The sequence below is a fragment of the Aquarana catesbeiana genome, linkage group LG05, assembly GCF_042186555.1.
Source record: "Aquarana catesbeiana isolate 2022-GZ linkage group LG05, ASM4218655v1, whole genome shotgun sequence".
Lineage (NCBI taxonomy): Eukaryota > Metazoa > Chordata > Amphibia > Anura > Ranidae > Aquarana > Aquarana catesbeiana.
In genome coordinates, this window is record NC_133328.1 from 616,743,703 (window position 1) to 616,758,361 (window position 14,659).

The 14,659-nt window shown below is 43.9% G+C and overlaps 1 protein-coding gene across 2 annotated transcripts in view; it reads right to left on the reverse strand.

Annotated features, from left to right (window-relative positions):
- Nucleotides 1–816: 816 nt before the first annotated feature.
- OC90 (otoconin 90) overlaps nt 817–14,659 on the reverse strand; it is a 151,457-nt gene continuing 137,614 nt past the window's right edge. For both annotated transcript variants that reach the window (XM_073632265.1, XM_073632264.1), the window contains 3 exons: nt 10,215–10,386; nt 6,344–6,450; nt 817–3,259 (listed from right to left, as the gene is read on the reverse strand). In XM_073632265.1, coding sequence (XP_073488366.1) covers nt 2,934–3,259; nt 6,344–6,450; nt 10,215–10,386 — 605 coding nt within the window. In that variant the 3' untranslated portion in view covers nt 817–2,933. The remainder of the gene's footprint in view (nt 3,260–6,343; nt 6,451–10,214; nt 10,387–14,659) is intronic.

The window sequence follows — 14,659 nt, forward strand, 5'->3', positions numbered from 1 at the left end:
GGAGGCCTCTCCCAAGTGACACTTCCACTGGCAATGTGTCGCCTGTATGACTTCATCCTTGGGCCCCCACCACTATTATGGTCCAGCCTTTCTCAACCAGGGTTCCTCCAGAGGTTGCAAGGGTTCCCTGAGCTGTGGTTGATTTACCTCCCATTTAATGTTGCCTGCATGGTTTCAGGCCTAACACCACTTGGCAGAGCCAGCACCCTGACACCGATTTATTTTTCTTTTTTTTTTTTTATCTGTAAGGGTGGTTTTCTGATCACCACTGTAATGCCCTGTACACACGATCGAACATTGATCGGACATTCCGACAGCAAAATCCATCAGATTTTTTCCGACGGATGTTGGCTCAAACTAGTCTTGCATACACACGGTCCCACAAAGTTGTCTGAAAATCCGATCGTTCTGAATGTGGTGTCGTAAAACACGTACGTCGGGACTATAAACGGGGCAGTAGCCAATAGCTTTCGTCTCTTAATGTATTCTGTGCATGCGTGGCACTTTGCACGTCAGATTTGTGTACACACGATTGGAGTTTAAACGATCGGATTTTGTTGGAAATTTTTATATCCTGCTCTCAAACCTTGTGTGTCGGAAATTCCGACGGAAAAAGTCAGATGGAGCCTACACGCGATCGGAATTTCCGACAACACAATCCGATCGCACTTTTTCCATCGGAAAATCTGACCGTGTGTACAGGGCATATGGTTGCATTCATCCTCTTGACCACCAATGCAATGAACATTTTTGGCTGAAGTTGGATGTGAGTCGTGTGTCTGTGTGGGCAAAATAAATATTTTAGCACTCAAAACATGGTTTAGTAAAGGTCTTTATGAAATGTTTGCATCAAAACATATTTACATTTTATGGATGACTCATGAAACATTCAATCAAAAAAAAAAGAAAAATTCACAATTGATATGTCAGGATTTAAGATCACACCACTATTGTAAAAAAAAAAAAAAAAAAGATGTACATAAACATTTTTCACAAACTCATTAGAAAACAGTCTTATTGCAGCTGATATGAAAATACAGTGTCTTGTGTTAGTACATTACATGCCTCATCAACCTTTACAATAGTCCTTTATGGCAGAAATCCAGACCTCCAGAGAAGTATATTCATGGGGTCCATCAGAAGAGATCAAGCGGTGCCTGGCAGGATAAGAATATTTAAGCAAAAACCAAAGAAAACTGATCTTGGCTTCACTAATAAGATCTCAATAAATATGAGATGTTCTTTTTGGTGTGCTGGTCATTTTCGTGCTTATGGATTTGTGTGGTGTGTCCATTACCCATATACCCAGGATCAGGTGAGAAAGGTGACTGTGGAATGGATGATATGAGACTGGGTAGAAATAATGGTGCTTTGGCAGCTGAATTGTTTATAGAGCCCCCTCCCCATAAGGTCCTTTTTATTTTGGATCTTCTCTAGCAGTTGGTAGTCCTCAGTGATTCACAGATCCACACTGATATGATGACTCTTGCATCAATACACTGAGTGCAGGATATGGTGGTGATGGCCCCCCTGGGGGGCCGGTTCATGACACCCTGCATCCATTGTATGCACTCAGTATCCCAGCTTGAATGGCACTGGCCATGGTTCAATCTGGTGACTGAAGACATCTTGTGGTAGGATTTAGTTATTGCATCGTGGTATCGCGGCTGGGTGACAAGACCATATCAGGCACCTCATCCCTGGAGTAGTATATATAGAGCAGTGGGTATTTAAAGCAGAAATAAACCCATCCATAAAACGGTTTCATTTCTGGCACGTGCTGGAAATGTATCACTCCCATTGGTTGTGCTCTCAACCAAACTGTCAAACCATCCAATGGCTGGTGTCATAACTGATCACATGTGCAGCATCATGGCAGTTGTAGATTAAACAGAGGCAAAGATGGCAGCTTCCTTGGCTGAAAACGATAGGGGGGTTTACTTACACTTTAAAGGGATTCTAATGGTGCCAAAAGGAAAAAACAATTCACAATAAGAAAACTTACATGATTTATCTTGTATATAGTTAAAAACCGACCATTAAAACTGTGTTACACATGCCAGTTATATGGTCATAATTGTGTGTTGAGTAGATGCTCGCAGTATAGTTACATAGTTACACAGGCGAGGTTGAAAAAAGACACAAGTCCATCAAGTCCAACCTATACGTAGTGTCTGATCCCAACATGTTTCACCGAGACCAGCTTCTTCAGGGGGTTTTGGAGGCCACCACTAATTTATAGACTACGAAGCAAACACCAAAATACCCTGAAGAAGCCAGTATCGGCGAAACATGTTGGGATCAGACACTATACTGCGAGCATCTACTCAACACCCAATTATGACCATATAACTGGCATGTGTAACACATTTTTGATGGTCTGTACAAAATAAATCATGTAAGTTTTTTATATTGTGAATTGTTTTTTCCTTGATTTTTGGCACAATTATAATCCCATCAAATACCCACTGCTCAGGATTTATTTATTGCATGCAACAGCACCAGAAAGAAGACAAGTACAACAGCTGGGACATTTTTTAATTTTAATACTGCTGGGGGACCATTTTATAAATAAACTAAAGTCCAAAGTCTTTAATGCTGCAGGTTTCAAAGCTATTATGCTTATCCTGGCTTTACTACCTAGTAAGTCTCAGAGCCAGAACAAGTATGCATGACATGAGTTCAGATTCTTTAGACCTCACTGGCTGCATGCTTATTCCGTGACTCATTATTTGAATCTGGAACAGAATGACAGCTTTGAGGTCTCTGGATAGACAACCATCTGAAATTGCTGAAATGAGGCTTTATATTGTATTCAATTTTACTACTCCACGTATGGAAAGCGATGCTACCTGTCCTATATGCACCAGGACAGTTTAACAAAAAAAATCTAATTTTTGGAATTTACATTTTTATAGTATAACTCTCCTGCTCTAATTTTTCCTTCTGTTAACCAGTGAGCGTGTCCGTCTTCCTCCCCTGGGCACCAGTGACCCAGAGTTCCCAGCCTGCACTATGTCTCTCATTGGACGTTGTTCTTCGCTGCTCTCTTCCGAGCTGGAGCTCTCCGACTGTGGCTTAATGGCTCGCTCTGGCTTCTCCTCCTCGCTCCCTTGCCTGCACAGTGGTTGGGTCTCCCCCTGGCACTGACTCCTGTTTAAAGCTCGCAGAGTGTTGTTGACTGGCGCAGCAGCCATGCATTCCGCCGCAGCTTTGTCGCAGGCACACAGTAGCCTGTCACAGATGCTCCAGCCCACACCTAAGACAAGTAGAAATACAATAGCATAAACACCTCCTCATACATTCTTACTTATACAGATCATAGTTTAAAACATATAAAAAATGCAGAGAATGAAAGATATCACCGCTCTAGGAAGGCCGATTAGGAGCGAACATCTCCTCCATGCTGGAAGCAACAGGTGTCAGCAATGCTTGTACAATGAAGTAGTGAGAAAAAAAATCCTGGACAGCCACACTCAAAATGATGTTTTGCCTTTATTGAATAATGATCATCAAAGATACATGCCACAGCAGAAAAATGCAGGAATCTGACGCGTTTCACACTATGATTAAGCACTGATTACAGTGTGAAACGCGTCAGTTTCCTGCATTTTTCTGCTGTGGCATGTATCTTTGATGATCGTTATTCAATAAAGGCAAAACATCATTTTGAGTGCGGCTGTCCAGAATTTTTTTCTCACTACTTCATATCAAAAATGCCTTGACTGTACAAACGCCCCCAAAATTACCCCTTTTTGGAAAGCAGACACCTGAACCTTGCTGCAGCTGCCGGGAGTATGAGTAAATCTGACAAGCCGACTGTTGGCTGTCAGATGGAAGTGATCCTGTGGCATTAACAGGAATTTGTCACCAAAAAATCATATACAGTGGGGAAAATAATTATTTGATCCCCTGCAGATTTTGTAAGTTTGCCCACTTACAAAGAAAAAAAGGGTCTATAATGTTTATCATAGGTGTATTTAAAATGATAGAGGCAGAGTATCAACCAAAAATCCAGAAAAAACACGATACAAATTTTATAAATTGAGTTGCAGTTCAGAGAGTAAAACTAGTATTTGATCCCCAAGCAAAACATGACTTAGTACTTGGTGGAGAAACCTTTGTTGGCAAGCACAGAGGTAAGACGTTTCATGTAGTTGGTGACCAGGTTTGCACACATCTCAGGAGGGATTTTGGTCCAGTCTTCTTTACAGATCTTCTCTAAATCCTGGGCAACTCAAAGTTTCAGCTCCCTCCATAAATTTTCTATAGGATTAAGGTCTGAAGACTGGCTAGGCCACTCCATGACCTTAATGTGCTTCTTCTTGAGCCACTCCTTTGTTGCTTTTGGCGGTATGTTTTGGGTCATTGTCATGCTGGAAGACGCATCCACAACCCATCTTCAGTGTTCTGGCTGAGGGAAGAAGGTTCTCATCCAAAATTTTACAATACATGGCCCCGTCCATTGGCCCCTCAATGCAGCAAAGTCAGCCTGTACCTTTAGCAGAGAAACAGCCCCAAAGCATGTTTCCACCTTCGTGCTTGACTGTAGGGATGGTGTTCTTAGGGTCATAGTCAGCATTTTTCTTCCTCCAAACACGGTCAGTCGAGTTAATGCCAAAGAACTCAATTTTGGTTTCATCTGACCACAGCACTTTTTTCCCAATCCTCTGAATCATTTCGATGTTCATTGGTAAACTTCAGAAGGGCCTTCTTGAGGAGGGGGGCCTTGCGGGCGTTGCAGGATTTCAATCCGTGGCGGTGTATTGTGTTACCAATGGTTTGTTTGGTGACTGTGGTCCCAATTACCTTGAGATCATTCACAAGCTCCTCCTGTGTAGCTCAGGGTTGATCCCTCACTTTTCTCATGATCATCCTTACACCATGAGGCAAAATTCTGCATGGAACTCCAATCCGAGGGCGAGTGATGATTACTTTGTATTTCTTCCATTTGCGAATATTCACTCCAACAGTTGTCTCTTCTCACCAAGCTTCTTGCTGATGGTCTTGTAGCCCATTCCAGCCTTGTGTCTACAATCTTATCCCGGACGTCCTTAGCTCTTTGGACTTGCCCATGATGGTGCGGTTTGAATGAAAGAAAGAGATTCTGTGGACAGATGGCTTTTATACACATAACATGTTATTGTTAAGAACACCTTCTTAAATTAACAAGCATTAATTAGCCAGTCTGTGGGAGTCAGAATTATTGTTGGTAGGGGATAAAATACTTATTTTACAAACTGAACTGCAACTCAATTTATAACATTTGTATCGTGTTTTTTTGGGGATTTCTGTCTCTATTATTTAAAATACACCTATGATAACAATTATAGACCCTTCATTTCCTTGTAAGTGGGCAAACCTACAAAACCTGCACAGGATATCAAATAATTATTTCCCCCACGGTAGGGGACTTATTCTCCCTTTATGTGATGTAAAAAAAAAAAAGTAAAATAAAGTGTAAAAAAAATCAAAGTTACATCAAAGCACTTAAAATCCCCTCAAAAAACATTTTTGAGCCCCCCACATACACACATACAAAGCAAGATGCCAACGCAATTCACCCTGATGGGCTTTTATGGGGGTATAACAGGGTTTGTGTTCCATTAGTCCTCTTAGAATCCCAAAATCAACCCCCCACACACACACACACACACACACACACACACACACACACACCGAACAAGGTCCGGCTCATGATGGAAACAATTGTGGCCACCGCTCGTCGAAGGAAACCCCCCTCACTGCTTCCTTAAATCAGCTCAATTGAAGATCATAGGAGAAAGTAATTCCATAAGCAGACCCCCCACAGGGACAGAAAAGTTTATCCTTAGCAGAATCCTATGACTTCTTAGGTGTCTATCCAAACATCCAAGTGAATGTAGCATGGTCCATTATTCCTCAGGGAGAAACGCGTTGGGATCTTGCTTTGTGGTTTATTTGCCAACACTTGATATGGTTAAAAACCCATGATAGCTATTTTTTTACATTGTTTTGGAAGTGTGTGTTGCTAATATAATTATTTAGGAATCTGATGGTTGGGGTTGTTGTTCTGTAATACTCCTTATGATATTTGTGGTATGTGTTTTTATATCATAGGGGTTATATACTCCTTTCATTTTATAGACTGATGGAATAAAGTTGATTGTTTACACAAGTACTGTTTATGGTTTTTTTTTTTTTGTGAGACCATCCACCTGGTAAATCCTGTTTCTTGAGTTAGGTGGTTATTTCCACCAATGAATGATCACAATTACAGTATATTAAGGAGATGGTGGATTGTGATGGTTCTGGCCAGTTAGACAGAACTGTGAAGAGTTAAAAAAGGTAACACTGAGCTTACATGTGGGTTTGCTGTCCATGCACATGACCTCCGAGCGCACGTTCCTATCCGGGGGGCAGCCAATCTTCTTAAGGTGCTCTATGCAGCATTGGTGGGAGAAACAGCAGCTAGAAGAAGAAGAGTAAAAGAGACACTTTGTTATTACCCGCTCATGATCGGAGGTTACTGATATCTAGACGTCCAAATTTAGCTGCATCATACACCCATGAATAATTTGTACATTTTTAACAACATATAGGGGTTGATGTACTAAAACTGGAGAGTGCAAAATCTTGTGCAACTGTGCATAGAAACCAGTTAGCTTCTTCAATTAAACTTTGACAAAAAAAATACCTGGAAGCTGATTGGTTTCTCTGCAGACCTGCGCCAGATTTTGCACTGGCTTGCTGACTGCATAACTTAGTTATACGGCAGCAGAGCGGCTGAGCCAGATTACGTATTAGGTACGTGATTCGGCACTTCCGGGTAGGGGCGCGTGCACGTACCGCGATTTTTACAGCACAAGCTGAAGCTGATCAGCGGGTGCTAGCCAATGGATGTCCGCCGGCACCCACTGAACGGCAAGGAGAGACATAGAACACAGAGCTCTGCCTATGTCAGGGGTGCCCAACCTTTTGAAGAGCGAGGGCCACTTAAGTTACTTGGTAACCGCCGGCCACAATGAGCAGAGCAGGCAGATGACAGATCCGTGTCAACGGACACAGCCCGCTCCACTCTTTGGGCCCTCTGATGCGTCCAGAGGGAAGGGGACAGATCCCCTTCTGGGTGTTTTTAGCAGATTGGATTGGAGGTAGGTAGGTGTAAACAGACACAAGTCCGTGTACATCTGCCGCTCCATAGAGGTAAATGGAGGGTCCGATTGGGTCCGCCTGAAAAATGGACAGGGGGACCGGATCTAAACCGATCGTGTGAAAGGGGCCTAAGGCTGCTTTCACACTGATGTGCTGCAGTTTACCCGCACCGTGAGTGCAGCGCAGTGCACCTCTGGCTTTCCTGTGTGTTAGCTGCACTTTGCCACAAACTTCTATTATATTAAACAAATGCTCTTCTGGAAGAATGGTCAAACATTCCCATAGACACACTCCTAAACCTTGTGGACAGCCTTTCCAGAAGAGTTGAAGCTGTTATAGCTGCAAAGGGTGGGCCAACCCAATATTATTATTGTAAAGGCATCACAATACTTTTGGTAATATAGTGTACATGCACCAATTGAAAGTCAAAGAAAACATTCCTTCGTTCCAGGTCACTTTCTTAAGGTACCAAAGCCAAGGTACAGTGAGAGAAAATAGTATTTGATCCCCTGCTGATTTTGTATGATTGCCCAATGACAAAGAAATAATCGGTCTATAATTTTAATGGTAGGTTTATTGTAACAGTGAGAGACAGAATAACAACAAAAATATTTTTTAAAAAACGCATTTCAAAAAAAGTTATAAATTGATTTGCATTTTAATGAGTGAAATAAGTATTTGACCCCTTCCAAAACATGACTTAGTACTTGGTGGCAAAACCCTTGTTGGCAATCACAGAGGTCAGACGTTTCCTGTAGTTGGCCACCAGGTTTGCACACATCTCAGGAGGGATTCGTCCCACTCCTCTTTACAGATCCTCTCCAAGTCATTAAGGTTTCGAGGCTCCATCATCCCTTTGATGCGGTGAAGTTGTCCTGTCCCCTTAGCAGAAAAACATCCCCAAAGCATAATGTTTCCACCTCCATGTTTAATGGTAGGGATGGAGTTCTTGGGGTCATAGGCAGCATTCCTCCTCCAAACACTGCGAGTTGAGTTGATGCCAAAGAACTTGATTTTGGTCTCATCTGACCACAACACTTTCACTCAGTTCTCCTCTGAATCATTCAGATGTTCATTAGAAAACTTCAGACAGGCCTGTACATGTGCTTTCTTGAGCAGGGGGACATTGCGGGCACTGCTGGATTTCAGTCCCTCACAGCTTAGTGTGTTACCAATTGTTTTCTTGGTGACTATGGTCCCAGCTGTCTTGAGATCATTGACAAGATCCTCCCGTGTAGTTCTGGGCCGATTCCTCACCGTTCTCATGATCATTGAAAGTCCATGAGGTGAGATCTTGCATGGAGCCCCAGACCGAGGGAGATTGACAGTTATTTTGTGTTTCTTTCATTTGCGAATAATTACACCAACTGTTGTCACCAGTGGTGGCTGGTGCTCAAAATTTTTTTTGGGGGGGGGCGCAAACAAACTAAAAAATTCTGGAAAAAAAACATCAATTGCAGCCTCACTGTACCATCAATTGAAGCCACTGTGCCCCATAAAATGAAGCCACTGTGCCATCAAATGCAGCCACTGTGCCCCATTAAATGCAGCCACTGTGCCCATCATATGCAGCCCCTGTGCCCATCATATGCAGCCCCTGTGCCCATCATATGCAGCCCCTGTGCCCATCATATGTAGCCTGTGCCCATCATATATAGCCTCTGTGCCCATCTTATGTAGCCTCTGTGCCCATCATATGTATCTTGTGTGCCCATCATATGTATCTTGTGTGCCCATCATTTGCAGCCTCTGTGACCCATCATATGTAGCCTCTGTGCCCATCATATGTAGCCTCCGTGCCCATCATATGTAGCCTGTGTTGCCCATCATATGTAGCCTCTGTCTCTGTGCCCATCATATGCAGCCTTTGTGCCCATCATATGTAGCCTGTGTGCCCATCATATGTAGCCTGTGTGAGTGTGTGCCCATCATATGCAGCCTCTGCCACCCCCCCCCCCCCGCTTGCCATCTGACCTGCACACATTTACCCCATCGTGGTGGCAGGTGGGTGATGGCGGCGAGTTGTGGGAGATGCAGCAGGTGATGGCGGTGTGCCCCTGTGTCCTCCGTGGTTCTCTGTCCTCCCGGTCTTCCGTTCCAATCAGGATGCCTGTGCCTTCAGCCGATCAGGTGACGGGTATTAGAGCCGTGCCTCCTGATTGGCTGAGAGGCGGTTCAGTGTTAGCAAAGCAAATATTGATTTGCTTTGCTAACCCACCTGGGTGAACTGCGAGCGCAATGCTTTGCGCTCGCAGTTCACCTTTTTTGAAGCCTATTAGAGCCTATGGCTTCGATCACGTGCTTCAAACCCTCCCCCCGCTGTTGGAATTCAGGCGCCCGGCGTCCGAAAAGGGGCCGGACGCCTGAATAGGGGGTGTCTACAGCAGCCATGGATGGATTCATGCAATGCATGAAACTATCCATTTTACATAGAGGGGGTGGCTGGAGAGAGGGGTGGCGCCTGTGCACCCTTATGGACGCACCACCACTGGTTGTCACCCTCTCACCAAGCTGCTTGGCGATGGTCTTGTAGCCTATTCTAGCCTTGTGTTGGTCTACAATCTTGTCTCTGACATCTTGGACAGCTCTTTGTTCTTGGCCATGGTGGAGAGATTGGAATCTGATTGCTTCTGTGGACAAGTGTCTTTTATACAGGTAAGAAGCTGAGATTAGGAGCACTCCCTTTAAGAGAGTGCTCCTAATCTCAGCTTGTTACCTGTATAGAAGACACCTGGAAACCAGAAATCTTGCTGATTGATAGGAGATCAAATACTTATTTCACTCATTAAAATGCTAATCAATTTATAACTGTTTTTAAATGCTATTTTCTGGATATTTTTGTTGTTGTTCTGTCGTTTACTATTAAAATAAACCTACCATTAAAATTATAGACTGATCATTTCTTTGTCAGTGGGCAAATGTACAAAATCAGCAGGAGATCAAATACTTTTTTCCCTCACTGTATGTGATGGTCAGGGAACCAGTATTTTTCAAAGCAGACTTCAGCCCATAGCATCCTCCATATTCTTCTTATGACTGGTTTCCTTCAAGTAGTCAGTATTTATATTTGTAAAGTGTACCTGTCCAGGATGTCTTTGGGGTTTCCCCGGCCTTCCTTTCCACAGTAGCAACCGTAGGATTCAAACTCTTGGGGACAACGACCGGTCAGACAATATAACATTTCCCCAAGTAGTGGTAACTCCATGGTGTTCCCGTCTTCTTTCAGTCGATGGAAGTGGAATCTGTCACATACTTCAAGAACAAAGCAAAAATATTCCAACTTTAGTTTAGTTCCTTCTAAGGTGCCCATTCACAAGCCCCATGGGTGTCCCCTTACCCTGCACTTGGATATTGGTTGCCTAAACTCTTCACTGTTGTGATATATATATGTATACGGTATCTCACAAAAGTGAGTACACCCCTCACATTTTTTGTAGATATTTTATTATCTTTTATCTTTTCATGTAACACTGAAGAAATGACACTTTGCTACAATGTAAAGTAGTGAGTGCACAGCTTGCATAACAGTGTAAATTTGCTGTCCCCTCAAAATAACTCAACACAGCCATTAATGTCTAAACCAATGGCAACAAAAGTGAGTACACCCATAAATGAAAATGGCCAAATTAGCCATTTTCCCTCTCTGGTGTCATGTGACTCGTTAGTGTCACAGGGTCCCAGGTGTGCATGGGGAGCAGGTGTGTTAAATTTGTTGTCATTGCTCTCACTATCTCATACTGGTCACTGGAAGTTCAATATGGCACCTCATGGCAAAGAACTCTCTGAGGATCTGAAAAAGAGAATTATTGGTCTACATAAAGATGGCCTAGGCTATAAGAAGCTTGCCAAGACCCCGAAACTGAGCTGCAGCACGGTGGCCAGGACAGGTTCCACTCAGAACAGGCCTCGCCATGGTCGACCAAAGAAGTTGAGTGCACGTGCTCAGCATCATATCCAGAGGTTGTCTTTGGGAAATAGACGTATGAGTGCTGCCAGCATTGGTGCAGAGGTTGTAGGGGTGGGGGGGGGTCAGCCTGTCAGTGCTCAGACCATACGCCACACACTGCATCAAATTGGTCTGCATGGCTGTCATCCCAGAAGGAAGCCTCTTCTAAAGATGATGCACAAGAAAGCCTGCAAACAGTTTTCTGAAGACAAGCAGACTAAGGACATGGATTACTGGAATCATGTCCTGTGGTCTGATGAGACCAAGATAAACTTATTTGGTTCAGATGGTGTTAAGCATGTGTGGCGGCAACCAGGTGAAGAGTGCAAAGACAAGTGTGTCTTGCCTACAGTCAGGCATGGTGGTGGGAGTGTCATGGTCTGGGGAGCTACAGTTCATTGAGGGAACCATGAATGCCAACATGTACTGTGACATACTGAAGCAGAGCATGATCCCCTCCCTCCGGAGACTGGGCCACAGGGCAGTATTCCAACATAACGACCCCAAACACACCTCCAAGACGACCACTGCCTTGCTAAAGAAGCTGAGGGTAAAGGTGATGGACTGGCCAAGCATGTCTCCAGACCTAAACCCTATTGAACATCTGTGGGGCATCCTCAGACGGAAGGTGGAGGAGCGCAAGGTCTCTAACATCCACCAGCTCTGTGATGTCATCATGGAGGAGTGGAAGAGGACTCCAGTGGCAACCTGTGAAGCTCTGGTGAACTCCATACCCAAGAAGGTTAAGGTAGTGCTGGAAAATAATGGTGGCCACACAAAATATTGACACTTTGGGCCCAATTTGGACATTTTCACTTAGGGGTTACTCACTTTTGTTGCCAGCGGTTTAGACATTAATGGCTGTGTGTTGAGTTATTTTGAAGGGACAGCAAATTTACACTGTTATACAAGCTGTACACTCACTACTTTACATTGTAGCAAAGTGTCATTTCTTCAGTGTTGTCACATGAAAAGATAGAATAAAATATTTACAAAAAATGTGAGGGGTGTACTCACTTTTGTGAGATAATATATATGTATATATATATATATATATATATATAAAATTTGTGTGTATGTATGTATTTTTAAAGACATTAAAAGAAATGGTTCAAAAGTTGCAACAGTATACAGGCTGGTCAGATACAGTATGTGTGAGGCAGGGTGAGGTAAGATATACATTCACATTTAACCTGAGCTTAAGCCATTAAATGAACTCTATTCAATCACATGAAACAAAACGCAGTATATGAAAGGATTGTCTTGTAGAGGATGGTGAACTCCAGCATTCGATCATACTTAAGTGTTGAGAGTGTTCCCTGTATGGTCTTTAAATATAACGAAAATGAGAAAAAAAAAGGGGGGGGGGTGAAGATTAATAAGCCCCTCATTGCAGATTTATGGGCCCTGCACACCCTGAAAAAAACGAGGGTGAGGAAACCATTTTGTGAAGAGAGACCGAAGTACACAGAAAACTAGGTTTAGAAAAAATAAACCTATGAAGGGGAATATACGGGAGGATAGGTTGGAGAGGAGAGAAAGGAGGGGAGGGGGGCTTTACTACCTCATGTTGCTTCTTGGAGCTCGTAGCACTCGTCATGTGTGACACATTTAGGTGAAAGGAGCCACTCTGCAAGTGCTTGTGTGGCATGTGTACACCCCCGGCTGTTGCCTCTTCAGCTAAACGAGGAGCGGTGAGGGGGAGGTAAATACAAGGCTTAACTTCTGGGTTTTACTGCCCCCTCAACCGCTAGTCCTAAGATTTTAAATCCTATATTTATCATAAAGGTGAACAATGAGCACATAAGAAAAATGTATTCACAGTTGTATATATTAAATGCACACATATACCAGACAGGCCAACCTTCACAAGCCAGGAAACACCCACACGTGCTTCTTTTTATATCAAAATACATTTATAATATAATATAATCATCTTGTATATAAATGTACATTGCAGTTGCTGACATCTGATGTTGATCAATGTGATTTTTTCTATAGCCACTCTAAGGGCTTGTTAACACCTGACCCATTGGGCAGCATCCGTTCACCCCAATAAATTCCCCTCTGCCCAAAAAGAGGGAGTGAAGGGAGGGGATGGGAAATGAGGGAGGGGGTGCCCTACTTGCCAGCTTATGGTGAAGCTTTGTGCTAACTTCTTGCTTGTCACCCTTTGGAGAAAAAAAAAGTTAAAGGTTGCTCGCAAGAAAACTGGGCCATGCCAGCAGAACCTGTATTTGACAAAGAACTAAGAGACAACAGCCGAAATTGGGTCACCTGCCAGGTTGTCACCCGGCCAGCAATTTGCTTGATGTAAAAAAAGGCACTAGGAGGCAGTGGCGGCTGGTGAAGTTTTAGGATGGGGGCGCCAGTCCCGCCCCTCCTTTTTGACCCCTCCCACTTATAAGCCCCACCCCTTAGAGCAACCACCCACTCCGTCCCCTGTATTCCACTTGCTTCCACCCATAGTGTCAGAAGTATACAGCTCAGCATCACAGGACAGAGTTTACAGCCCCAGAATCACAGGACAGAGTATAGAGCCTAGACTCGCAGCAGAGTATACAGCCCAGAATCACAGCAGAGTATACAGCCCACAATCACAGCAGAGTATACAGACCAGAATCACAACAGAGTATACAGCCCAGAATCACAGCAGAGTATACGGCCCAGAATCACAGCAGAGTATACGGCCCAGAATCACAGCAGAGTATACGGCCCAGAATCACAGCAGAGTATACGGCCCAGAATCCCAACAGAGTATACGGCCCAGAATCACAGCAGAGTATACGGCCCAAAATCACAGCAGAGTATGCGGTCCATAATCACAGCAGAGTATACGGCCCAGAATCGCAGCAGAGTATACAGTCCAGAATCACAGCAGAGTATACAGTCCAGAATCACAGCAGAGTATACAGTCCAGAATCACAGCAGAGTATACAGTCAGAATCACAGGACAGAGTATACAGCTCGGACTCACAGCACAGTATACAGCCTAGAATCACAGCAGAGTATACAGCCCAGAATCACAGCAGAGTATACAGTGTAGACTCACAGCAGAGTATACAGCACAGACTCGCAGCAGAGTATACAGTCCAGAATCACAGCACAGTATACAGTCTAGACCCACAGCAGAGTATACAGCCCAGACTCACAGCAGAGTATACAGTCCAGAATCACAGCAGAGTATACAGCCCAGAATCACAACAGAGTATACAGCCCAGAATCACAGCAGAGTATACAGCCCACAATCACAGCAGAGTATATGGCCCAGAATCACAACAGAGTATACGGCCCAGAATCACAGCAGAGTGTACGGCCCAGAATCACAGCAGAGTATACGGCCCAGAATCACAGCAGAGTATACGGTCCAGAATCACAGCAGAGTATACGGTCCAGAATCACAGCAGAGTATACGGTCCAGAATCACAACAGAGTATACGGCCCAGAATCACAGCAGAGTGTACGGCCCAGAATCACAGCAGAGTATACGGTCCAGAATCACCGCAGAGTATACAGCCTAGAATCACAGCAGAGTATACGGTCCAGAATCACAGCAGAGTATACGGTCCAGAATCACAG